This window comes from Dipteris shenzhenensis, chromosome 33 (assembly GCF_047967505.1).
Source record: "Dipteris shenzhenensis isolate YYH24624 ecotype China chromosome 33, Dip_SZ_1.0, whole genome shotgun sequence".
NCBI classification, from domain to species: Eukaryota; Viridiplantae; Streptophyta; class Polypodiopsida; order Gleicheniales; family Dipteridaceae; genus Dipteris; species Dipteris shenzhenensis.
The window spans coordinates 9,283,944-9,310,690 of record NC_141628.1 but is presented as its reverse complement, the minus strand read 5'-3'; the positions used below and the strand labels follow the sequence as shown (position 1 = coordinate 9,310,690).

The 26,747-nt window shown below is 43.8% G+C and overlaps 1 protein-coding gene across 1 annotated transcript in view; it reads left to right on the top strand.

The window, feature by feature from the left end:
• LOC147879646 (receptor-like serine/threonine-protein kinase ALE2) overlaps nt 1–26,747 on the top strand; it is an 84,946-nt gene that overhangs the window by 43,769 nt on the left and 14,430 nt on the right. Inside the window, exons 5-6 of the mRNA XM_087372063.1 lie at nt 8,781–9,170; nt 10,213–10,456. Coding sequence (XP_087228189.1) covers nt 8,781–9,170; nt 10,213–10,456 — 634 coding nt within the window. The remainder of the gene's footprint in view (nt 1–8,780; nt 9,171–10,212; nt 10,457–26,747) is intronic.

Here is a 26,747-nt window from a genome sequence, read left to right as displayed (position 1 = left end):
ATACCGTGAAACTCATATTATGCATAATGCATGACAACGCATCAGCAACTTTATTATCCTTCCCTCTTCGGTACCGAATCGTCAAGTTAAACTCCTGCATGAGTTCTGCCCACCTAGCTCGGTGGCCGCTCAAGTTAAGTTGTTTACAAAAATGTTTCAGAGTATCATGATCAACATCAACATAAAACTCTGATCCATATAAATAATGTCTCCATGTTTTCAGAGCATGGACAATAGCATACAACTCTAATTCATGAGTTGGCCAATTTCGTTGAGAGGGAGAAAGCTTCTTGCTTTCAAAGGCTACTGGCCTCCCCTCTTGAACGAGAACTGCTCCTACCGCAATGCCACTTGCATCGGTTTCAAGGAAAAACGGTTTCTGGGGATCAACTATTTTTAACACTGGTCCTGAGACCATAGCTTGTTTTATGGTATAAAAGGTACTTTATTTAAGGTCAGGTTAGTCAATGGCGATACTATTTCGGAATATCCTTTGATATGCCTTCGATAAAATTGGACAAATCCCAAGAATGATCACAAAGCGGTCAAACTCTAAGGGATAGGCCAAGTTAGCAGTATCGCAGCCACTTTCTTTGGATCCATTTCTACCCCCTCAGGAGTAATAATGAATCCTAAATATTCAAGTCTTACTATACATAGTACAGTTTTCTTTTTATTTACATAAAGACTGGCTTTCCTCAAAGTATTGAACACTATTCTTAAGTGTTCGTGATGCTCAGCAATACTTTTGCTGAACACAAGAATATCGTCAATAAAATGTACTACAAACTTCCCGATATACGGACGTAGTAAATTGTTCATAAGCATGACGAATGTAGCTGGAGCATTGGTAAGTCCAAACGGCATTACCAAAAACTCATAATGTCCAAACTTGCTTCTAAAAGCGATTTTATGCACATCCTCGGCTCTAATATGAATCTGATGGTAGCCATAATTAAGATCTATCTTATTGAAAATTACGGCCCCATGTAACGCATCTAGCAAATCATCCGAGCCATCGGATACCTGTGCTTAATAGTGATATTATTCAATGCTGTGTAATCTATATAAAGGCGAAAAGTATCATCTTCCTTTTTTTTAAATATCACTGGCGAAGCAAAAGGTAAGAAACTGGGTTGAATCTACCCCAGCTTGAGATATTCTTCTAGTTGTCTTCGTACCTCCGCTTCTTCGGTAAAACTTAACCTATAGGGAGGTCTATTTACAGGTTCTGTCCCCGGGATTAGATCAATCTTATGCTGAACATTCCACTCTGGAGGTAACCCATAAGGTAAAAACAATCAGAGAACTCGTCTGCTATTTGATTAGCTAACTTGACCATCTCTCCATTTTGGGTAACATCAGTGCTAGCCGAAGGACCATCAATCGGCTCTACCGATGCTGTACAAGGAAACAAAAACTCTTCTTGAGCTTTTCGAACTTCCATTACGGAAACCAACGGTCCTTGAGGTATATCTTTTTCACCTCGTAAGACATACATCACATCATTCATCTTGAATTGATAAATGTGCTTTTTTCAATCTATGGCTGGATTCTTTCTAGAATGCCAAGCCTTACCCAGGGCTATGTCTACGTGGGCAAGCTTTGTCATTTCAAAATCAGCATATTCAGATGGGCTAGTCTTTAATTTCAGCCTCTTTACAAGCTTGGAGTTAATTACATTGTGCGTTGGCGCTGAGTCAAACAACACAATGACATTTTGATTGGCTACTTGCCCTTTCATCTTAATTAACTCTGTATCATTAAAGGCTGTATACCCCGTTGCTGCGGGCTTTGATAGGACATTATCAGGTGCACTGGTTACTAGCTTAGTAACAAACACACATAACAAAACAAGTACTGACCTTTGAGAAGATCACGCTAGCTGAATCTGCATCTGAGCTCAAGAAGAATCCACTAGTGTAGAACAAGGACTTGATGAAGTAGTGGAGATCGTGAATAAGACAAAGTGACTAGGGGGTTTACTTTCTTTATCTAAATCTCAGCATGTTTGTGTCATGAAATATCAGAGTTCTTTTTTGTAGAGATATATGCAATGATATGGTGGTGTAGGATAAACTAGAACTAAGTCTATCTTAGAGTTTTTGTGTGCTCTAGTACTTGGACTATATATACCAAGTTCTTGTACTTCATTTGGTTGAACATTTCAATTGGAGGTCACTTGTGTTCAATTCTTGTTCTCTTGTGTTCTCAACTCTTCTCCTTTCTTGTTCCTACATGTGGTATCAGGAGTGTGGTATCAGGAGCTAGTCCTTCCAGCCGTGTCACTTGTTTCCCCGCTCTCCCATATGCTCCTATTGCACTTCTGTCGCGGAGAACAAGTTAGTTCTTGCTGGTCGACTTATCTTTTGGCCGTCCTGAGCTCCCACAAGCTTCACGTGATCTCAAGCTTCAGTTTTGTTGCGAGATTTTGCATCAGGAAGCACTCCTCAGCTGGGTGACTTCGTTTTGTGTCGCACGTGTAGTTTTTTCAGGCAATTCTGGATACCAGAAGTTCTGTAGCTGCGTCAAGCAACCAGGTGGAGCTTTGACTAGTCGTATTGGAGTTTTACCTCCCTTTTGGAGCTGTTCGTGCTCTCAGAATTTCATTCTGAGCATCGGATCAGAAGATACCAAATATCATTTACATTTTACTGATTTTTACTGATTTCCATATATTTCGCCTCTCCAGCTCACTGTTTGACTTGCCTACTTGCCCGTTGCCTCTCCAGATCGCCACTTGCATCTCCAGCTTCGGATTCCACTTGGTGGTTCTGTAGTCTTTTTGGAAAGTACTAGTCCTTCTTCAGTGCCTTAGTGACCACTCCATCCATCATCCATTCATGTGCCAGTGCAAGGTCCAAGGTCCTCATCCAAGCTCCACTGGTCATCCAATCATCAATTTGGTCGCAAAGTTCTTGTCATCATCTCCTGCAATCAGGGTTCTTCATACAAGCGCATAGTTATTTTCAAAATATATGTTCAAAAAATCATCCCAACAAAAATGGAGAGGACCAATGTCATGATAGTCTCTAGCTACTATCTTCTATCCTATCCCTACTATCTACATGTGGGCCTATCAGTGCTACTTTCTTCTATGCATGAGTGCTCTTATTTGTGATTTACATAGCATTTCTTATCTGATACAAAAAGATACCAGTCGCACAAAAAAAGCCCATCATATTTTGCCCTCCCCCCAACTGCTAGAGCATGCACATGTCCTGTCCTTGTCCTTCTATCGTCATCCTGGATCAAATGGAAAAGATGCAATGAACCATTGCTTTAGCTTGATAGAAAAGATGGATCCTCCAGGATCAAAGACCTATTCAGTTGCCTTAACACCTTCATGCTTGCAAGGTACAAAGTCTTTTGTCTTGATGTTTCCCAGGGGGGGTGACTTGCAGATGCATGCTTACAGTGACTCAGATTGGGCTGGAGACTATGATACTAGGTAGTCCACCAGTGGGAATTGTTTCTTTCTAGGACATGCTTGCATTTCTTGGTTGAGCAAGAATCAGTCTACAGTGGCTACCTCCTCATGTGAAGCTGAGTACAGGGAAGCTTTCACAGCGACAGTTAGATGTGTTTGGCTGCGTCGTTTGTTTGCTGATCTTCATCTTTCATTGGAGGGTCCTTCTCTGATTCTCACTGATAGTCAGAGTGCTATAGCAGTGGCAAAGAATCCTATGTTTCATGCTCGCACGAAGCACATTGAGGTTCACTATCACTATGTTAGAGAGAAGTTGCATGCAGGAGAGATCAGTATGATCTATGTGTCAACACATGACAATGTTACAGACATCTTCACCAAAGCACTTCCACGTGAAAAGTTTGAGGCATTTCGCAGTGCCCTGAACTTATCTCCTTTTGGTGATTGATCATTTCCTTGTACATGACATTGGCACTGCAGGGGGGTGTTAGAATTATTATTATATTCTAGCAGTGACCAATGTAATGTAATAAGTAGGTTAGGGGCACTTTTTCCTCATTTGAGGTTTTTTCCCCTAACCACAGTTAGTTCACTAACTACGATTAGTGAAGGATGAGGTTTTGTCACTTAGACAAAACCTTTCCTTTTTGTTGTACTTCTTTACTTCATCTATTGCAAGCACAACGTTCAGCTCTCTAGCTCTCTCTCTCTTTTTCTAACATGGATTGCTCCAAAACAAGTTTTTGGCAACCAACTGACAAGGAATGTCCAAATGCTGAGGGAGAACCACGAACTGATGCGGGAGTGAGCTGAACTTACAAAATGAGGACCAGGAGCAATAACTAGGACACCGGAGTACTTGATGGCGAGGCTAAGGGAAGGGAGGCTCTACCTTAGAGCAGAGGGGAGCTTTCATTTGCGGGCTTCTCTCATCCTCTAGATAGAGCAAGAAGAAGAAGAAGGGAGGTTCTGATACCACATGAAGGAACATGGTGGAAAGAGGGAGAGAGAGAGGGTAGGCTAGGGAGAGAGGAAGTGATACTCAAAAGGAGACATAATGATATGGAAATGAAATGACTAGAGCAATGAAAAAAAATGAGAGTACTCACATGTAGACCAAAGAGCTTGTAGCTTGATACTTGATTGATTTGACACTAGACAAGTATAGCTCTTATATAAGAGCACACACACACATATGAACACCTATGCATATGGGATAACGCCCAATATGACACATGGCATCCATAGGACACACTAGACTAGAACTCACACTAGAACACACATTTTTGACTCACTTTGGCTTCATATTCCAACAAAGACTACCTGGGAATCTATGTACCAGATGCAGAGAGCATTTCCTCTAAGTTTTGACATGTAGCATCTAGATTCACCTAGGGAGATGAGGGCTCTGAAGAAAACATGCAGGAAAAATCATGTACAATATCTTACGAGCTGTTCTCTCTGGAGGTTGGCTGGGTGGATAATTCATATGCCATCGCCTGTGATTGTTAGTTTTTTGTCGGCTGCTCGTCTCAATTTGGATGGGTCTTGCGGACAAGCAAGATCAATGTTGGATTTGTGGGTTGCGGTTAGAGTCGGCGTTCCTCCACCATTGCCAAACTAGGAGGTCCCTTTTGTTGTCCCTGACCTTGCTAAGGTCCTGTCTAGTGATGATGTTCCTACAGCTTTATCTGCAGATGCTGGCCTTTCTCCTCCTTTTGAGCAGCCCCATTCTCCTGAAGAAGATGCACCACCATTTCTCTGCTCTTCAAAAGTTAGAAGAGCAATCAACTCCTCAAAATCAGGAAAGTTCCAAAACAGGTTGTAGAAATTTGATTTTCCAATGGAGGCCAATCACTCTTTTGGGCACTTCTTATAAGATTTTGGCCAAGGTTATCAGTTTGTACTTGCAGCCCCTTCTTCCAAACCCCATTCATGATGTGCAAAACGGGCTTTGTGTAGGGCCAAAGCATTTTTTATAGTATTTTCTCATATTGGGAGGCCTCGGAATGGACTATGCATAGTGGCCATAGATTAGCCATTCTACTCTTGCATTTTGAGATATGATATAGTAGATTGGGGTTTCTTGGAGGGTACTCTTCTACGTTTTGGCTTCTAGGTGCTTGGATCAGAGGGGTCTCTTAATTGTATAGATCAGCCCACAGCCAGGTTGCTTATTAGAGGGAATAGGGGAGAGAGATTTCAGATTTCTAGATCAGTCCGACAAGGATGTCCTCTTGCCCCTTTCCTATTTTTTTGTGGCTAAAGCTATGAGAATTTTTTTGAGATCTGAAGCTGATATTATTGGGCTGAGATCTCCCCTGAGGCAGGAGGAGGAGATCGACACTGCTGCTACTTTGGTTGCCACTGCATAGATTCAAACTTCTTTTAGGGAAGCCTTGGATTTATTTTGTTCTACAGAAGGGAAACATATCAATTGTAAATCCAATGTCTTTTGGATTATGGACAAGAACCCCCCAGATTGGGGGTTTGATTTTGGTTTTACTTGGATTTAGAGAAGTGTCTTTGTCAGATACTTAGGCTGCTAGGTCGGTGTGGGTATCTCTCCTTTGCAGTTGTTTGCTCCTATGTTGGAGAGTATCAAAAGAAAACTCATCTTTTGGAGTTCATCCAAACTTGATCTTGCTTCCAGGGTGATTGTTGTCAATCAAGTACTGTTGACCACAACCTAGTTTATTTTTTCTTATTGGTATCACTCTAGAGAATGCATCCCTCAACTCAAAGGCAACACCAGAGCTAGAGTGATGATTTGGCAGACACTAGAGCCAGGGTAGCTTGGGAGACTTCGTTTCTCCCCACTCAAGAAGGGGGCTTCAATATCATTGAATTAAATTTGCAATGCAGGACCTTGTTTTGCAAGTTTGTGGGAAGGGGGCATTTGCTAGGACAGAGTCTTGGAAAGACTTTTTGGTTCGTTCCATACAGTGGTGCTCTCCTTCCACGGGTTGGGATTGGTGGATAGTACTAGTTGGCTTGTTCACATTGATGCTGTCCTACCCTTGGATTGGGGTTTTCTAAATGGCAGGCGTCACCATTGCTCTACGTGTCTTAAGGCTCTTACGAGTTCAGAGATCCCACTTTAAGTCATAGGACTTAATGAGAGTCAAACATGGATGACTTAGTTTTTGATGCTCAGGTCTAGAGACGAGAAGATATCCTTGTGGACGTCATTTTTCAGCATGCCGAGGTTTTGGTCATGTGGAGTAGTGTTTTTTGCATTCAGGTTGGTATTTAGACCCTAACCCAAATCACATATCCCTGGGTTCATGGAGGGTTTGGCACTATGGACGTGTCCCCATAAAGTATTTGTAGTGGGACCCTGGGGAGTGGGAATGGATTGATGTTGAGAACTGTGAGAAGAGCCCCCCATTATTTTGATATACGTTTAGCAATGCCAAAAGGTTTGAGCTTAGTCATAGGGGCTGGAAGCCCTCCAGAGCTCCTCATTAGAAATCTTTTGGAGAAGACTCTTGAAATCCCTTGGGAATAGAAAATAACTCTTTTCTTTTGGATTGCTATTCATGGAGGGATTGCAATGAACTTGTAGAGGTCTAGGTTTGGGTCAGCCTCTACTTGCCCTCATTGTCTGTCTGTTGAGGAGCCCATTCAACATTGTTTATGGGATTGTAGACAGGCGAGGATAATCTGAAAGGGAATTGCTAGTCTGTTAGTCCTTTTGTTCCCTCCCCCTTCTTCATGTACAGGGGCTCACTGGGTTGACTCTCTCTATTTCGGGGCCTCGGGTCTTTTATGAGAGGCATGACTCTTCTTGGGCTCTCTTAGTTCTCGATGGTATTTTGTTGAGTCATGCTCTCTAGATGATGTTTTCCTCTCTCCTTACGGGCTTACACATGTCTTGATGGACATTTTTTGCGAGATTCTAGCGAGAGTTTTAGCGTGGCACATTTGGAGATCCATATGCATAGAGGCTCTATATGGCTAGGTCCAACTATCATACACATTGGCTAGTATTTGGACAGATACTTGACACACTTTGATGGCCATTTGGGTGAGCATGCATGGTTCTTCCCAAGGTAGTATTTGTGAGGAGGACTACCTTCCTCAGGGAGGACTACCTTCCTCAGGCAGTAGTCTGCCAAGAGGACTACCTTCCTCAGGGAGTGGAGCTCACAACAGGTTTGAGGAGCCTCAACCCTGGTGCTTTTCCACCTCTTTTTCATGAGCTACTTGTTTGCCTACTTAGGGTATTTTGTTTCTCATGCTATGCATGAGTTATTTCTTCGATGAGCATTTGCTCTTGGGGTATTTTCCATACTTAATAGAAGCCATTTCATTGAAAATAAGATAAAATAAACATGAACATGGGCTTAAGTTAAGAAATCTAAGCTCATTTGGTAATACTCCCTCTCAAAACTAGCTGTTTTATAAAACATAGTCCAACTTGCGTAGATATGAGAGGGGTTCTTAGCAAATGTCTAAATCCAAGCCGTGATGGGACAACCGGATGTCAAGATTCAAAAATTGTAATAAAATAAGGGCAACAATGTACCCAAAATAGCTAAGAGGCTGTACAAAGTTGATATGAGAAAAATTTAATGGCAAAATTAGAAACGAGGTGACTTTACGAGGGTGGTATGTGACTGCAGAAGAGTGCAATGGTCCTGTATCAAAAAAGAAGAGCACTTTGCCAAGTGAGTCATTGATGTGGTGATTGTCCACTCTCAAAGGTACGGAGTGGTGTTAGTTGTATGAACATAAAAGCCAATGATAGATCTGATGGGATTGACGCTAGTAGGAAGTAATCGGGTGATTCAATCAAGGCTTACTTGGCTTTGTGGGTTTGATCTCCTCTAAAGATGTGCTAGTCTACACTCCCTAGACTTCTTCAAAGTTTTTCATTTCCTCGTATTCTCTGTTGCGAATGCTCCAATGACCCTTGCAACAAGCATAGCAATGATTAACAGTTCAGCATAAAGACGCCTTTGAGGTCCTCGATTCAAGCAGCCACTTGCGCACGTGGCCCAGACCCAATACTACAGCTAGCTTCAACAGGACCAAAAGCCATGCAGAACAGCCAAGGTAAGCTGCCTACCCAAGCTTCAGAGGTGTGTCAAAACCAGGCTATGTCATACGTATGTTGTGGTCAATGCCCATTCTTGTGAAGTCTGTGCGAAACCTCTTATTCTAAATGCCGATTTCTGTGAAACTGCTTATTCTAATTACTTATCATGCTTTGATGAGCTAAATAGTAGGACTCACAAATAATCTTGGGATTATTTAAATCAACATGTGGCTTTCTCTTTGGTTTTTCAACCAGTACTTTTTCCAGTGATCTAATCAGAACTTTCCCTTTGGTTATTCAATGCAGGGGTTTTCTCAGGAGCAGATTCAAGCCCTTTTGATGCCAGTTCATATGATACTGGATCAAAGGCATTGTCAGTAACAACCAGGTTGTTCACATTTGATGAATTGAAGCAAGCGACAAACAATTTTGCACTGGCAAGTGTTCTTGGAGAAGGAGGTTTTGGTCGTGTTTATAAGGGAATCCTGAAAGATGGGACAGAAGTAGCTATAAAAAGGCTCACTGCTGGCGGTCACCAGGGAGATCGTGAATTTCTGGTTGAGGTAGAGATGCTAAGTCGTCTTCATCACCGCAATCTCGTGAAGCTTGTTGGCTATTATAACAGCCGAGATTCAATGCAATATCTTCTCTGTTATGAGTTGATTCCAAATGGAAGCCTTGAAGCATGGCTACATGGTGAGCACATACATGCTTTTGAAATAATTAAATGGAATGGATATATTTATACTAGAGCATGAAATAAAGCATTGCAGCATCCTATTTGCGTCCTTCATAATTAAGGAGAAAGGATAACTAGTTTTACCTGAGAGTAAGGATTTATTTGTAAGATGAGCAATGAATTTGTTGCCTGTGGTATAAAAAGGTAATGTTTATATATCTGTACAGTATATAAACAATTGTACATTACATGCAAAAGCACCTAGAGAAATTTGGGATGTTTGGTGGATCACGCTCTGATAGATTCTTGGTGCAAGGCTTGAGCATCTTTGTTTGGAAAGAACAAATGCTAAATAAATTCTAGCTGAATCTTTGTAGATATGTTATATTCGACTAGTATCAGTATTGTCTTTTTAGGCGAAAGATGTCTTGTTGTGCAGGAAGTCTTTAGATTGTTTGAAAGAAGGGCACCATTGTTCTAAAGATGCACAAACAAAATACAGGATACCCCATGCTCCCTTTTTGGTGTGTAGAAAAAAGGTGAAGTTCTATTAAATATGACCAAATTACATAGAATCAGGATAAAGCCCTCATTGTTATGTGCAAAGACAAGAAGAGTAAATTGCCCCTACAGGTGCAATATATTTTGATGCAGAGATTAATATCCTCATGAGAATTTCTTGTTGCGAGTTATTTTGTCTTTCACGAGTCTATCATGCTTACTTTGTTTATGGAAAACTTGTTTATTCTTTTAAAATCATTCTAGCAGACACGTGTTAAAACTGATCCTGTTTTATTTTGCATCCACTTCAAGGTGACGATGACTTTCCTTCTATATGAATTTTAACAATGGGACCCTGAAGTTGGTCTCATTATGTTGATGCATCATGTGTCTCACCTTAAAAGATGCATTTAACTCATTTTAAATTTCTCACAGAAAAGATTGTGTTCTTCTTTAGTAGATATATGTGCTATTGAGTGATTTATAGGTTTGCTTTAGCTTTGCCAACTATGAAATTTATAGATGTGGGTTCTAACCTGCAAACATGTACTGCATCAGGATCTTGTGGTTCAAAACAGCCGTTGGAATGGGACATAAGAATGAGAATTGCATTGGATGCTGCTCGAGGGCTTGCCTATCTTCATGAGGATTCCCAGCCTCGTGTAATACACCGAGATTTCAAAGCATCCAACATTTTACTTGAAAATGATTTTCATGCAAAAGTCTGTGATTTTGGTCTCGCTAAACAGGCTCCAGAAGGTCAACTCAATTATGTCTCTACTCGTGTAATGGGGACTTTTGGGTAAGAATGGAGGCCCCCCCCCATCTCTCTCTCTCTCATACATGGTGCAGAACGCACTCGTTGACTTTTCATTTGTTTTCTGTTTAGTAGATCACAAAATGCACTCCATGAAGTTCTACAAGATATATATATATTTTAAATAGAATCTTTGCTTTCTGCAGATTACCAAAGTTTCTTTTGCACCACGATTCCTCCCATATCTCATAGGCACATTGCATCACCTTGTCTGCCAACAGTTGTTTGCTTCAATCTAATCTATTCTTTTTTTTTTTTCAAGAAACTGCAAGCAGCTCAAGAAGGATGCAGAACTTGAAACTTCTACTACTTTGAGCGCACGCACCTATGGGTCTGACCCTTCCAGATCACAAGCTAGAGATTGGATGCTTGCGGTGCTACCCTCAAACCTTACCCTCGACTCAAAGATGTTCGCTTACTAGGGCGTTGTTTCTTCTAGGCTGTTTTTGATTCACCGAAAACTGTGAGTGCTGTGCTCAAAGCTGGGTACTTGCACTTGGGACATAGAAATATTTTTTTGGACCCTTTCATGCTGGGCTTTGACCTTGTGGTGGAGGAAGCAGGGGTGTTCATTTTTCATCCGATTTTCTGGTCTCCTATAGGTTTACCATCGCTCACTCTTGGTGATTGGGGAGTACTTTGGTATTGTCCATGAGATCCCCCCCCTCCCTGGTTTGCCTTGACAGCTATAGAGGCGATCAAGTCTTACGGGTTTCCTAGAGTTAGGGTCCTTTCAATGGATCCTAATTTATTAGATGATCATGTCAATGCTTCAGCGTCCAGATGGTTCTTTCTTTCGACAAAGAGTGGAGATCGTGTTCAGATAGGACCAATGCAGGATCTGCATCACTGTTGGGCATTTCGCCAGGGAATGCCCTAAAAAGAAGAAGAGGCCCAAAAAGCATTTTGGTAAAGCAGCTCTCCCTAGACCTCAACAGGGGGTGGTACAGTTCCAACACCTCTCCTCCTCAACCTCGACAGGGTGTTGGTATAGCTCCTCCACATTAGAGCACTCTTCCTCGACAGAGTGCTCCCTTGGTAGCTCCACCTGCTTCCATGGAACTTGTTGTCCCCAGATGGGTTCCGGTTCATGTTCGGCCTTCACATCCTCCAGATCAAGAGGCTGTCGATGATAAGGATGCAATCCCCTCTGGAGATTTGGATATTCCCGTTCTGGTTGCTCCCACTGATGTTGCACATGTCTCGGTTCAAGACACTAGTGCTCCAATTGCAGCCCTAGTTGCAGCTTCTCCCATTGACTCAGCGGTAGCCCCTCCCTTGGCCATGCACTTGATGATATCTCTCCGGCAGCTTTCCAGGATCATGGCATTTCTAAACAGCCCCTTCCCTCAGCTCCCCTATTGGATAGAGGGACAGGGGTTGTGTACACTATTGATCCACTTCCCTCTGAAGGGATTCTTCGCACCCCTATGACAGGTTTGGTTCACATAACTCTTTTGCAATCCTGGTAGATCTCACAGACTTCTTGGAGGAGGAATTTGTGCCTTCCACTTTTGGTGAGACAGTGGTTGGGGTTCCTGTTGACAAGGTGTCTTCTTCCTCAAGTGGACGAGTTCCTTCCGCTGTGGATTTTCCTCCAATTGGCTCCCTCCCTTGCTCATTGACCTTACCCATTTTCCGCCTTTGATCCACGGGATACTGGCCCTTAACCTGCTCAATCTCCTCCTCATGTTCCTCACGAAATGAGGAACAAAGTCCGCAGAATCTTTGTTTGCGCCACGCAACAGGAGGCGGAGGGCTCCCCCCGAGAGAGGGAAGTGGAGAGGTCCGGCCGCGGGCTTCCCCCGAGCTGGAGGTCTTCCCCCGTTGAGGAGTTTGTTTCCGCCACTAGGTCGGGTAAGATGTTCCATGCTACTTCCTCCTGTCAATGAGGATTGTTAGTTGGAACATACAAGGACTTGGTGGCGTCCCTCATTGCCACCGTAGATAGCTAATCAGGAATAAGCTTCATCCATGTGTTAGTAGTGGCTTCATTGATGTCTTATTCATTCAGGGGTAGAAGCTAGATGACAAAGATTGGGCAAAGTCAGGTAAATTACTTTCACACCACACTTTTTGGTCACCTACTTTGGGCACTAGGGGAGGTACATGCATCTCAGTTTCAGACTCTTTTCTCCCCTTGGTTATTGGACTTCCCCTCTAGAGCCCAGTGGATTCTTCTTTGATTGCGGGACGTAAGGTTTGATTTCTCAACCTCTACTTCCCCAATAATAGAGGGGATCGTGTCCTGTTCTGGAAGGAGTTGCTTTCCTGGGCCCCCATTATAGATTCTTGGGTCATTGGAGGAGATTCCAACATGGTGGAGTTACCCTCAGATAAAAAAGGAGGCAGAGGGTGGCATCCACACTTTGGAGAGAGCAGCTTGGGATGCCTTCCTCCTCAGTTTCAGCGGGAGAGATGCTTGGTTTGATGATGCCTTTCACACTCAGTCATAGTTGCTCATGTTTTCTTGGTCAAATAGGAGGCCATAGATGTCTATCCATGCACGGATTGACCGTTGATTGGGCCTTGGATAGAGGAGGATTAGTATGCATTGCTCCTAGGGTTTCCAATTCGGATCACTTTTCGGTGGTGCTGATGGTTTCTAAGCCGCACTTGAGAGGTCAATCCACCAGTATTAGGATTCTCGATGCCTTTTATGCAGAGGAGGACCTCACAGAGGCAGCTTTGTAAGTCTGGGTTTCTCACTGGCAGGGTGGAATGCCTTCCCCTTCACATATGGCAGATGCCCTCTCCGATATTAGTGACTATTACCATTTGGTTGCTAGTACCAAGAGATGAGAGATTGGTGTTCGCTAGCAATTGGAGGAAAGAGTAGAAGACGCCACACGATGCCTGGATTCAGGAGTGCGTTGTTGCAGCAAGGGCTCATCATCAGATTTTGTTAGATCTAAGAGCAGAGTATGCCTTTCATGTACGAGAGTCCTTCTGGATCTAGATGGGAGGTAGAGTCAATAAGCATTTCTTCTCTACTCATGGCCCCAAGCATAGTAGAGAGAGTGTTTCTCAACTCATTGACTCAGATGGAGTTTTGCAGTCAGATCCAGATGTTGTCATGCACATAGCTACATATTTTTATGCCTTCCTTCTCTTAGCAGATCTTGGTAGCGAGGCCATTGATGATGCTAGGCAGGTCATATGGTAGTATTCCTAGGTTGGTGAAACCATATATGAGACTCTCTCTTGACATATCTTTCACGAACATTGAGTTCAAGTCTGCGCTTTTAACCCTTCACAAGGGGAAGTGCCCAAGTTTAGACGGCCTCACACCTTCTTTTTTCCTGATCTTTTGGGATATGATTCGGGATCACATTTACCTCAGCCCTACAGGGTGTTTGTGACTCCGGTGAGATGCATGACTCACTTACAGAGGATCTCATACACCTAATCCCAAAAGGAGGGTGCAACAATTTAGTGTCATCGTGGAGACCTATCACTTTATTGGGCACTTGCTATAAAATCTTGGCAAAAGCAATTAGCTTGTGTTTGCATCCCATACTTCTAGATCTTATTCATGATACGCAAATGGGATTTGTTCATGGCAAAAGCATTTTTTATAATATATTCTCTTTTTGGGAAGCTTTTGAGTGGGCCCTGCAAAGTGGACAAAAGGTAACCATTCTACTCCTGGACTTTGAAAAAGCCTATGACAAGATAGATTGGGATTTCTTGGAGGGCACCCTTCATCATTTTGGGTTTTTAGATGCATGGATCAGAGGGGTTTCATCCTTGTACAGATCAGCCCACAGGCAGGTACTTATAGGAGGGGTCAGGGGAGACAGATGTCAGATCTCCAGATCAGCCCGTCAGGGATGCCCTCTTGCCCCTTTTCTTTTCCTATTTGTGGTTGAGGCTATGAGCATTTTTCTTAGATCTCAAGCTCACATTCTTGGGCTCAGACTACCGCTCAGATAGGAGGAGGACCTCGTCGATTGTGAGCTAGCAGATGACATTGCTATTTTCTTGGAGGCCTCCCCTCAGACTCTCACTTCTTTTAGGACGGCCTTGGACTTTTTGTATTGCAGCAGGTGCTCACATTAGTTGGAACGAGTCCAATGGCTTTTGGATCAGTGATGATGACACTCCGGACTGGGGGGCTGATTTGGGCTTCACTTGGACTCAGAGGGGTGTGTCAATCAGATACTTAGGATGCCAGGTTGGTATGGGTATCTCTTCTTCGCAACAGTTCGCTCCGGTGTTGGAGAGTATCAGGAGGAAACTTCTTTTCTGGAGTTCAGCCAGGTTGGACCTTTTATCCAGGGTGGTGGTTGTCAACCAAGTTTTGCTGGCCACGGCTTGGTATGTTTGCTCTTGTTGGTCTCTAGGGAATGCATCACTCAGTTCATAAGGCCTATAAGGAAGTTTTTATGGAGTGGGCTAGATAGCACAATAGACACTATTGCCAGAGTGGCTTGGGAGACCTTGATCCTTCCCACGCAGGAGGGGGGTCTCAACATCATAGAACCAGATTTGCAATGCAAGGCCTTGCTTTACAAGTTTGTGGTTAGAGGTTTTTTGCCTAGGGATTCCTGTCGACAGTGCATCCTCTTCCACAGGTATGGGGGCTCTTCCTTCTGTGGATTTACCTCCTCTCCATTAGTCTAGGGGATCCTCTACTTAGGAGGAAGTTATTTTTGCCACTTAGGGTGTTTCAACCTACTTCCTCCCATCAATGAGACGTGTTAGCTAAGAACATACAGGGCTTTGGTGGTGTGCCTCATCGTCACCCTAGGCGGCTGATTTGTAATCAGCTCTATCTAGGTGTTATTGGGGATCTATTGATATTCCTTTTATTCTGGAACATAAAGTAGATGTTAGAGATTGCTCAAAGTTAGGTGAACTGCTTTCAGGTCATACTTTTTGGTCTTCTACTTTGGGCATAGGGGGTAGCTTGCGTTGCTATTTTAGATTCCTTTTTTTTTCCTTGTGTTTTGACATGGTATCATCGTACCCTATAGAGCACAGTGGATCATTTTATTGATTGGGGGATGTAACTTTGGTCTCCTCAACCTTTATGCCTCCAACAACAGAGGATATCATGTCCTTTTCTGGAAGGAACTTCTCTTCTAGGACCTCGTTGTAGACTCATGGAATATTAGAGGAGAGTTCAACATGGTGGAGTTGCCTTTAGATAAAAGAGGAGGAAGAGAGGGTGGCATTCACTCATTAGAGAGAGCAGCTTGGGATCCCTTCCTTTACTAGCTCAGTGGTAGAGATACTTGGACAGATGATGCCTTTCAGACTTTGACTCATTTACACATGTTCTTGTGGTCAAACAGGAGGTCGCATATGCCTACCCATGCACGGATTGATAGATTGTATGTTGATGATTGGGCATAAGATAGAGGGCGCTTGATATGCATTGGTTTTAACCTTAGATCACTTTCTGGTGATTTTGATGATTTTTAAGCCTCATGCAAGGCACCGTTCTGTCAATATCAAGATTCCAGATGACTTGTATGCAGAGGAGGAACTCAAAGAGGATGTTTTCTAGATTTGGGCATCTCATTTACAGGGTGGAGTGTTATCTCCCTCCAGCAGCCCTATCTATTGTCAATGATGTTTATCATATTATTGTTAGCACTGGTAGACATGAGATTCTCAGATAGGAGATGGGCCTTCATCCAGTAGCTAGTAGCCCTACAGAGGGAAGAGCAAAAAAGGCCTATAGATGCTTGGATCGGAGTGCGCCTTGCTACAACAAGGGCTCATTAGTAGGTTTTGTTAGAAAATACCCAACAGAGGGTACACGCAGCGGAAGACTTATAGTAATGCCCAGGAGCTCACATAGTGTGCGGTGTGGGTGTGGAATCACAAATTTCTTTACTTAATGTGCATCACATAGATGTGCAGACTCATCAATAGACAATGAACCAGCCAGATAGAGAAACCACCAAAATATATATTTCCATCCAAAACTATGGACACAATACAAAAGAGATAGATACAAAGTCCCACCAATGGTGTGGTCCTTTGTTAACCACAAGGTCCTTCTCCAATCTGCTGGCTATCTCTAGGCTCGAGCCCACGTGCTCCACCTCGAGCGTCTGTGGACTTTCCGTCCAGTGTGTTCTTCTCCACCTTACTGCCTGTGAATCAGCCTAGGTGGGCAGCCCCTACCAAGCTTTGTCTGCAGCACACAGGTCCCTGTTTTACTGCTCCAACCTGCTTGTGAATGGCTGCTCCAGAAGGTATGATGATCTCAGCACCTTGCTGCCCTAGAAGACAGCCAAGGTCCAGCCTCTCCCTAGAGCTAAGTCTGCAGCACGTGTTGCACTCTCTCACCTCCTGTAGATAGGCCCAAAGAGTAGGCTTCCTGCTGCTCCTTTCTGCCCTGGAACTGCTGGCTATGCTGGATATGAAATGAGGCCACAAGCCTCTCCTTTTATAGGCCCTAAGGCCTGCTGAGAAAACGGACCAGTCTGTCCCAATCTTGCTCCACTCGCTCCACTCTCGTGTAACTACGCAGGAACCAGCTAACTCTACTTGTAAGCCCCCCATATGAGGAGAAGGCATTTGAGTAGCTCGGTTATCTGGTAGGTCTTGGTTTGGACACCAGATGGGGGCCATGTGTGGCCTGATGGCTGGACAGCTTCAAATAGAGTTGGCACACCGCCAACTAGGCTATATGCAAGTGTGGGAAGGCATCCCATGACTAACCACAGAGGGTAGACGGAGCATTTTCCGGGGCAGCCCACTCTCAGCTTTCAGTGCTCGAGTCGATGTGAAGAACACTAAGTTGTGGCATGAGAGGTTTGGTCATCTAAACCTTAGTTCTTTGAAGGAGATGCATAAAAGTGGAATGATTGCAGATCTACCAGAAATTTCAGATCTGCCCGATGTATGTGAAGCTTGCATGATGGGCAAGCAGCATCAGCATCCCTTTCCTAAAGAGGCCAGCAGGGCAAGGCTCCTCTAGAGCTCGTTCACACGGACCTCTGCAGAAAGATGGAGACGGAAGCTTTGGGTGGTTCCTACTACTTCATGACATTGATCGACGACTACAGTAGAAGGATATGGATATACTTCCTGAAGACTAAAGACGAGGCTTTTAGTAGGTTCAAGGAATGGCATGTAATGGTCGAGAAAGAATCGGGGAGAAAGGTGAAGAAATTGAGATCAGACAGAGGTGGAGAGTTCACATCAACTGAATTCGAAAGTTACTGGAAAAGTCACGGGATCAAGAGGTAGAAACCCCCGCCACATACATCACAGCAAAATGGAGTAGCAGAACGCAAGATGCGCGTCATCTGCGAAATGGGCCGGAGTATGATGAAAGGAAAAGATTTGCCAAAGACTTTCTGGGCTGAAGCATGTAACACTGCAGTTTACATTCTGAATCGTAGCTACATGAAGGCTGTGAACAGGATGACTCCACTGCAGGCCTTTTTTGGTAAGAAACCTTCAGCTGCACATTTCAGAGTTTTTGGATGTGACTGTTTTGTGCATGTCCCTGATGCTAACAGCTGGAACCGAAGAGCCGGAAGTGTATTTTCTTGGGCTATAGTGAAGAGGCGAAGGGTTACCATCTCTATAACCCTGTTACCAAGAAGGTAATAGTAAGTCGCGATGTGGTCTTCTCAGAACAGCCGCATAAATTGGAGGAGGATGCTTCCTTCCCAGACAACCAGGACCAGGATATCCATCCAGTACCGCCACCAACAGCAGACCGAACTCTCCCAACGGTGCTTGGGAGGATTCAAGATAAAGAAGATGAAGAAGAGCCTGCAGAACCACAACAGTAACGGCCATTCCCGAAGTGGGTAAAGCAGCTTTTGGATGGTAGAGAACCTCCAGCCATTGAGGAGGAACCATCCGAACACCGCCGGTCCAAGAGATTAGAGAAGCAAAGAAGGGCGCAAGAACACTTGGTCAACTATGCTTTGATGACAGAGGTGATCCGTGCTGATGAACCCAAGAAGAGGCACAGGGTGATGATAGGTGGATGGAGGCTATGCAGTCGGAGTATGGCTCCATAATGAAGAACAACACTTGGGACCTTGTGGATCGACCACCAAAACGCAAGGTAATCGGCACCAACTGGGTGTACAAGACCAAGTACAAGTCCGACGGCACGTTGGATAAGTACAAGGCTCGGCTCGTGGCAAAAGGATTCGCACAGGTACATGGTTTTGATTATCAGGATACTTTTGCTCCCACAGCTCGACTAACCACAATTCGCAATGTTTTGGCTTTAGCTGCCCATGGAAGTTGGCCTGTGTTTCAGATGGATGTAAAATCCGCCTTTCTAAATGGAGATCTCAAGGAGGAGGTATACGTGGAACAACCACCAAGTTTTGAGATCCCCGGTTCAGAAGGTAAAGTCTGCAAACTGAAGAAGGCACTTTACGGGCTGAAACAAGTCCCACGAGCATGGTACTAGCGAATTGATGCCTACTTTCTGCAAAACGGGTTCAGGAGGAGCCCATCAGATGCAAATTTGTATACCTTCAGAGAAGGAGGCAGATGTATGATCGTGGTCCTTTATGTGGACGACCTTGTCATAACAGGGAACCATGAAGAGAAGATCTCGCAGACAAAGCATTTGCTAGAAAGAGAGTTTGAAATGACAGACCTCCTGATGCATTTCTGTTTGGGGATTGAGGTTTGGCAAGAGCCAAAACAGATCTTCGTTTCACAGCTGAAGTATGCTGGAGAGATACTGAAGGCATTTGGCATGGCTGAGTGCAAGACAGTTGGTATCCCTATGGAGGTTGACGTGAAGCTCTCAAACGAGGATTCATCACCACTGGTGGACGAAGCGAAGTACAGAAGGCTTGTGGGCAGCTTGATTTACTTGTGCAACACGCGGCCAGACATCAGCTTTGCGACTGGTGTACTAAGCAGGTTTTCCAATAAGCCCCGGAAGAACCATTGGAGGGCAGGGATGCGGGTGCTGAAATACATGAAAGGCACACTTGATTACGGCATCACCTATACCAAGGGCAATATCTTGACTGGATTCTGTGACTCGGATTGGGCAGGAGACGTGGGCAGCAGGAGATCAATGACAGGTTACTGTTTCTCACTTGGATCTAGAGCTGTTTCATGGGTCAGCAAGAAGCAACCCACAGTTGCTCTTTCTTCTACCGAGGCCGAGTACAAATCTGCATGCTTTGGTTCTTGCGAGGTAGTGTGGTTGAGGAGGATTTTGGGAGACATGGGTGCAGTGCAGAACAAGCTTACGCAGTTATCATGTGACAATCAGAGTTGCATGGCGATTGCAAAGAATCCGGTGTTCCACGCTCGCAGAAAACACATTAAGATTCAATATCACTTTGTACGCGAGCTCATCATGGATGGAGAGGTCGACTTGGTGTACTGTCCGACTATAGAGAATGCTGCGGACATCTTCACGAAGGCTCTTGGAAGAGACTTGCTGGAGAGGCATCTTCATCGACTTGGCATTGGACCGAAAAAGTAAGTTCACTTGCGGGTGGACATTGAGAGGGGGTGTTAGATATCAATGCTCCACTCTCGTGTAAGTACGCGGGAACCGGCTAACTCTATTTATAAGCCCCCCATATGAGGAGAAGGCATTTGAGTAGCTCGGTTATCCGGTAGGTCCTGGTTTGGACACCAGATGGGGGCCATGTGTGGCCTGATGGCTGGACGGCTTCAGATAGAGTTGGCACACTGCCAACTAGGCTACATGCAAGTGCGGGAAGGCATCCCATGACTGACCGCATTGAGGGTAGACGGAGCATTTCCCGGGGCAGCCCACTCTCGGGTTGCGGGGCCCGTTTGGAGCCTCAGATGATCCCAGATGGCCCTGGGCCGGTTCTATCGTGTGGTCGGTGGCCTATTTTGGGACCGATCCCTAGTCGATCGTTTTGGGCGGACTGGGTCGATCACCCAATTGGGTCTAACTGACTACGACTGGTGGCTATAAAAGAGCAAGCCCGTGAAGCCCATTTCATCATTGGCTACAGCAACCCTGATTCCTTAGCATCCAGCCTCCGTCTTCTACTGTTTCCAGCACGCCATCTAAGCTTCTTTCACAGGAGCGCACAGTTGGGAGGTAGCGCCATCTATTGTATCAGTTCTACAGTAATCAAATTTTTTATTCTCCATACTATCTGGTTTTCTCTCTTATGTACGAGATCCTGTTATCTGTTGAGCACAGACGTTGTATTATTTTCTTACAGGTTTTGCTAGATCAGAGAGCAGAATATGCCTTTCATGCACCGAAATCCTTTTGGATTCAATTGGGAGGTAGTGTCAATAAACACTTTTTCTCTACTCTTGACACAAGACATGATAGAGAGAGTGTTTCTTAGCTTATTGACTCTGACAAAGTTTGGCAAACAGATCCTAATGCCATCTTGCTGATAGCTATAGATTTTTAATGTCTCCCTTCTTTCAGCAAATCTCAACTCACTTGCCAGAGATAGAGTTTGGCATCGTATTCTAGTATCGGTCAATACACACATGAGAGTCTCAATTGATACACCTACCACCAATCCAAAATTCAGGATTGTACTTTGTGCTTCACAAGGGCAGATGTCTGGGTCCAAATGGGTTAACACTTTACTTTTTCATTTCTTTTTGGGACATGATTGGGGACCATGGTAACTCATCCATGTAGGGCGTTTGGGACGTTGGCACCATGTCAGATTCATGTATAGGGGATCTCATTTATCTTATCCCAAAGGGAGGTTGCAAAAATTATATCTGCCAATGGAGACCCATCACTCTTTTGGGAATCTCATAAAAGATCTTACCTAAAGCTATTAGTCTGTCTTTGCAGCCCATTCTTTTAGATCTATTCATGATATGTATATGGACTTCGTGCATGGCAGAAGCATTTTTGATAACATCTTCTGTTTTAAAGAGGCTTCACATCAGCTACGTAGAGCGGCCAGCACCTTGCCATTCTACTCGTGGGTTTCGAGAAGGCTTATGACAAGTAGATTGGGGATTTTTAGAGGTACCCTTGTATGCTTTGGATTCTCAAATGCATGGATCAGAGCGTGTTTCTCTTTGTGCAAATTATCCCACAACCAGGTGCTTACTAGAGGAGAAAGGGGAGAGAGGTTTCATATTTCTAGACCTATTTGCTAGGGTTGCCCTCTTGTTCCCTTGTATTTATTTGTGATTCAAGCAATGGGCAGACCTCCCTTGATATAGGACAAGGAGCTCTTGGATAGTGAGCTGGTTGATGATATTGTTGTTTTTTTTAAATGTCACTCCGGAGAACCTCACTTCTTTTCAAGGCAGCCTTGGATTTTTCAAGTTATGTAGTAGGTGCATACATCAATTGAAGTAAATCCAATGTCTTTCATATTAGTGATGAGGACACTCCAGTTTGATGGATGATTTTGGTTTTAATTGGATGGTTGTTTCTGTCAAATACTTGGGCTGCCAGTTTGGTGTGGGCGTCTCTCCTTCACAACAATTTTCACTTATGTTGGAGAGAATCAGGAGGAAGCTTATTTTTTTTTGCAGCTCAGCCACACTTGACCTTGCTTCCAAGATGGTGGTGATCAACTAGGTCTTGCTGGCCACGGCATGGTTTGTTTTCTCTTGTTGGTGCCATTCTAGGAATTGTATCACTCGGCTCAAAATATACATAAGGAATTTCCTTTGGAGTTGTCTAGATGGCTCAGCATACACCAGAGCGCCAGGGTGGCTTAGGAGCCTTGGTTACTTCCCACATGGGAAGAAGGCCTCATTATAAAAGATCCAGACTTACAGAGTAGAGCCTTATTATGCAAGGTGGTGGTTAGAGGACTTTTATTCGGCAAGAACCTTGGAAGGATTTTTTCATCCGATTCATGTAGTCCTGTTATCCTTCCATAGGTGGAGATTGGATGGATAGTACCATGTGGATCTTCATCCTCATGGCTCCTTCTCCTCTTTTATGGCTGCTATCTTGAAAGCTTGGGCTAGCTTCAAGAGTACTCTTTGGAGAGTTCCCCCTTCCTCTTGGGAAGAGATTGATAGGTAGCCTGTCATGTGGAATGGTAGTATATCTAATGATCATGGCTAACCCTCTAGTAGCTCTCATTTTATGCAGTGATCTAGATAGGAGAGAGGTCTTGCTTCATCTAGGGGTTCTTAGAAGGCTTTTAAAACCCTTTCAGATGATCGTAAGCTCTAACTATCAAGTCACCTCAGAGGAATTGAAAAGCAGATTGATGTAGCCATACCCTTGGGTTGGGTTCTTGCAGGTGACGCTTTCAGTCTACTTTGCTAGGGGTCTTTACAAGATCAAGGATCCCACTTTAGGTAATAGGATTACGAGGATCAAACAGGGATGTCTTAGTCTTTGATGCTCATTCTAGGGGCAGGTTTTCACATCTATGGATGATATACCTAGGTATTTAAAAAATTCATTTCCACCTCTCAGGCTTGTAGGTCATGTGGAGTAGTGCTTTTTGGCTTTAGGATGAAATCTAGACCCTAACCTAGATCACATTCCTGTAGGTTCATGGAGGATTTGGCTCTATGGAGGTGTCCCCATAAAGTATTTGCAATGGGACCCTAGGGAGTGGGAATGGATTGATGCAGAGCATCGAGAGAAGAGCTGTCCCTACTTTCACTACACACTCGGTAATGCCAGGAAGTTCCAGCTCATCCTTAGAGGCTTGAAGCCCACCAGAGCTTCTCATTGGAAGAATTTTCAGATTTTTGCTGACTTGCAGAAATCTCTTTTGGAAGAGAATTTGAAAATCCTTCAGGAATCTAAAAATCAGTCTTTTCTTTTGGCATTCTATTCATGGAGGAATTACAATGAACCAATGGAGGTCTATGTTTGGGGCAGATTCAGCTTATATTATAGTTATATTCATTTCCTTTCTGTTGAGGAGCCTATTCAATATTGTTTATGGGACTGCAAACAAGCGATGATCATCTGGAAGGGGATTGCTAGTTTATTGAGCAACTTATGCCTTCTCCTTTCTTCATGACCCGGGGCTTGGTAGCTTGGCTTCCTCTTTTAGGGCCTTAGCTATTTTAAGAGAGACATGACTCATAGGGAACGCACTCAATGCTGATGAGCTTGAGGAGACTCCTGTTAGTAGACTAGATGTTCCTCATGCTGACATTCCATTTTTTTATGGTTGAAGGTATGAATCTTTAACATTAGTAATTTCATTATACTTTGAGGATCGTGGTATTAGTTGCGTATGATCTCCAAATGGACTCCATCCTGGCTCTCCTTAACACACTTGCACATGCCTTTGTGGATACTTCATGGGAGATTCTAGCGAGCATATTTGGAGATCTGGATGCAGGCCTTAGGTGGTACTCAAGTCCATCTTGCACACGCATTGCCCAGTATTTGGACAAATACTGTACACACCTTGGTGGCCATTTGGGATAGGGGTCTTCTTGGGCAACCTCCACTAGGAGGGATGTCTTCTTCAGGGACTGGAGTGGCTCCCCGTTATTCTCAGAGTCCTCCACAAGGTTGAAGTGGCACTTTTAGCCTCAATCTTGGCTTTTTTCTAGCTCTCTTATGAGAGTTTCCCTATCAAGGTGTTTTGTTTTCTCATGCCTTGCATGATGTACTCCTTCCTTGAGCTTTGCTCGTGGAGTTTCTCTCTTTCCCAAAAAGGAAAAAGAGAGAACTCCATGGCGATAAATCAAAACAGTTTTCTCTACCAAACTTCGCCAGTAGATAATTAAAGAGAGAATGTCTCTTTGGTCGCTACGGTAGGTTGCATCGTCTTAGGCTAGACCATCCAGCTGGACAAACTCTCAGAGACTACTCCCTATCTTTTGAATCTCTCTAGTAAGGAATCCATCATCACTCTGGGACCACTATCTACTGCATCTCACTCAAGGAGGAAGATCGGAGTTTATATAAGGGTTTTCCTAAGAATGTGTGTGTGTGCTGGACAGTCCCACATATGTATCGAAGGACCCTCTTGGCTGCATTCCAATGTGTGACATAGGAGATTGCATGATTGGGGATAACAATACTCTGAGAAAGCATCCAGCAGGTCATCTCTAAGAGAGACCTATTTCAACTCTCTGCACCAGGATTTGTTGAGGAGAGTATGCAGTTGTAAACTGATGCTTGATGCCATGCTGTCTCAAATAGTCATTGAAGGCATTTGACACATACTCTCCTCCATTATCTGAAAGCAATGTTTTGATCTTGGAATCCAATTTGTTTTCCATCACCTGCTTATATTCTTGAAAGAAATAAAGCAATTCAGACTTCTTTGCATCAAGAATACACATGCAAAGCGTGAAAAGTCATGAATGAATGCCACAAAATATCTCTTGCATGTGTGGCCAAATTGAATGGTCCACAAACATCGGAATGTACAAGTGCAAGTTTCTTTTTAGCCCATACTGCTCCATCCAAAGAGAAGGGTTGTCTAATGCATTTTGCCCATAACACACTGCTCACAAAATTCAGATTTCGTGCTATTGAGCTTGGGCATACGCTACACCATGTTTGCTTCTACGAGTACTGCAAGCTGCGATTGTTTATGTGCCCAAATTGTGCATGCCAAAGAGATGTTGAATCTGTAACACTAGCTGCCATAGCTTGAGCTGAAATGGGTTCAGCATCAAGTGTATACACACCATCATTATATGTACGTGTGGCAACCTCTGCCATATCTTTGGTAGGATCCTTGATTCTGCATTGCAAATCTTGAAAACTCAACTAGCATGTGTTGTTGAAAAGCAAGTGTAGGCACAAAAATAAGATTCCTCTTGAGTCCTGGCACATGCCACACATTGCGAATGAATTGTGCTTTGCCATTGGGCAGCCGTACGGGAATATCACCTGTGCCAGATACCTCTTGCCTTGTATCATTGGCAATGCCACAAATCTGCCCACAGATGGAGAAAATTCTTCAAACCACTCCCTGCGGGGGGGAGTCATGTGTTTGGTAGCTCCAATGTCAATACACCAGGCATTCTCCACTGCAACCATGGCATGACCACTAGTTGCATGTGTGTCATCAACATCCTGCACTGTAACCATGACTTGACCACTTGTTGCATGTGCATCATGAGCGTGTTTGGCATCTCAAGTGGCTGTTTTCTGTTAGAGGCGTTTCCCCCCTGCATAGCAACTCTTCCTCAACCAAAAACACATAATCCTTGTCATCCTTGACAGTATGTTCCTGCTCGTAAGATGGTTGAACATCATCTGATGCTATGGCAATATTTGCCTTGCCTTTCTTGAGTGAATCAGCATACTTTTTCTGACCTTGAGAATAAATATGACTGGGCAACCCACAATAATGACAATTACCTTTAAAAGGTTTTGTATAGAAGAAGCCTTGGCTGGCTTTGAGGCATTTCTACCCTTTGGTCGCCATTTACCAGCACCTTTTGCGGCTACTGTTGTGAAGCCTTGGCTGGCTTATGATGCATTTTCTTCCCCTTTCTTTTGTCTTGGACAGCATAGCCTGTTCAGAAGCATCTGACCCTCTTGCAAAGTTGTGCATTCGCTACTCTTCTTGCAATAAAATCCCTACCACATCGTCAAAAGATATAGATGCAACACACAGTGTCATATTCAACAAGATAACAAATGTGTAATAGCAGGGGAACATGCTCTCATCAATAGCTACAAATTGATCATGCAAATCAGTCAATTTGGTGATATTCTCAAGAATGGTCTGATTGTCCTGCATTTTTAACTCCTTCAGTTGAGTTTCCAAGGACAGCGATCTGGATTGATTCTTGACATTGTACATACTGGCAAGTTTATCCCAAGCATCCTTTGCCATGCACCTTGGGGGATGTCATTGGCTCATTAAAGCCCCTAACCCTCCTTGCCGGAGTTAGGGGCACATGCAATCTGATTTCCACCAATTTCTTGATTGAATTCACTATCACTGACATAGCTTGTCCATTGCACTTGTTAAAATTTTCCTACTCCTTTAATGAAGTGACAGTTGTAATAGGAGATGTGGATGACGCAGGTGTTGCAAGTACGTCAAGAGGAGCGATTCTCTTCTCTTGTCACTATTTCCCAAAGACCTTTGCCAATTAAAATATGCTTGACCATGAATGCCCATATGGCATAATTTGTCCCATCCAATTTGTGAGATTCTGAAAAATGAAAGGCATTCTCCTATGACATGATTGTGGAGAGACCTGCAAACATAAAATTCTATACCGAGCTACTAGGCAGGACAAAAATCTGCACAGATTGAATCAGTTTACATGCTTTGTCCTCCAATAGTTGTGTGATGCCAGTACTTCTCCTGTTTCAGTTACAATGGCAGGATATCATGCACTCGATTGAAACAACAAAAATCTCAAAGTCGATATGTAG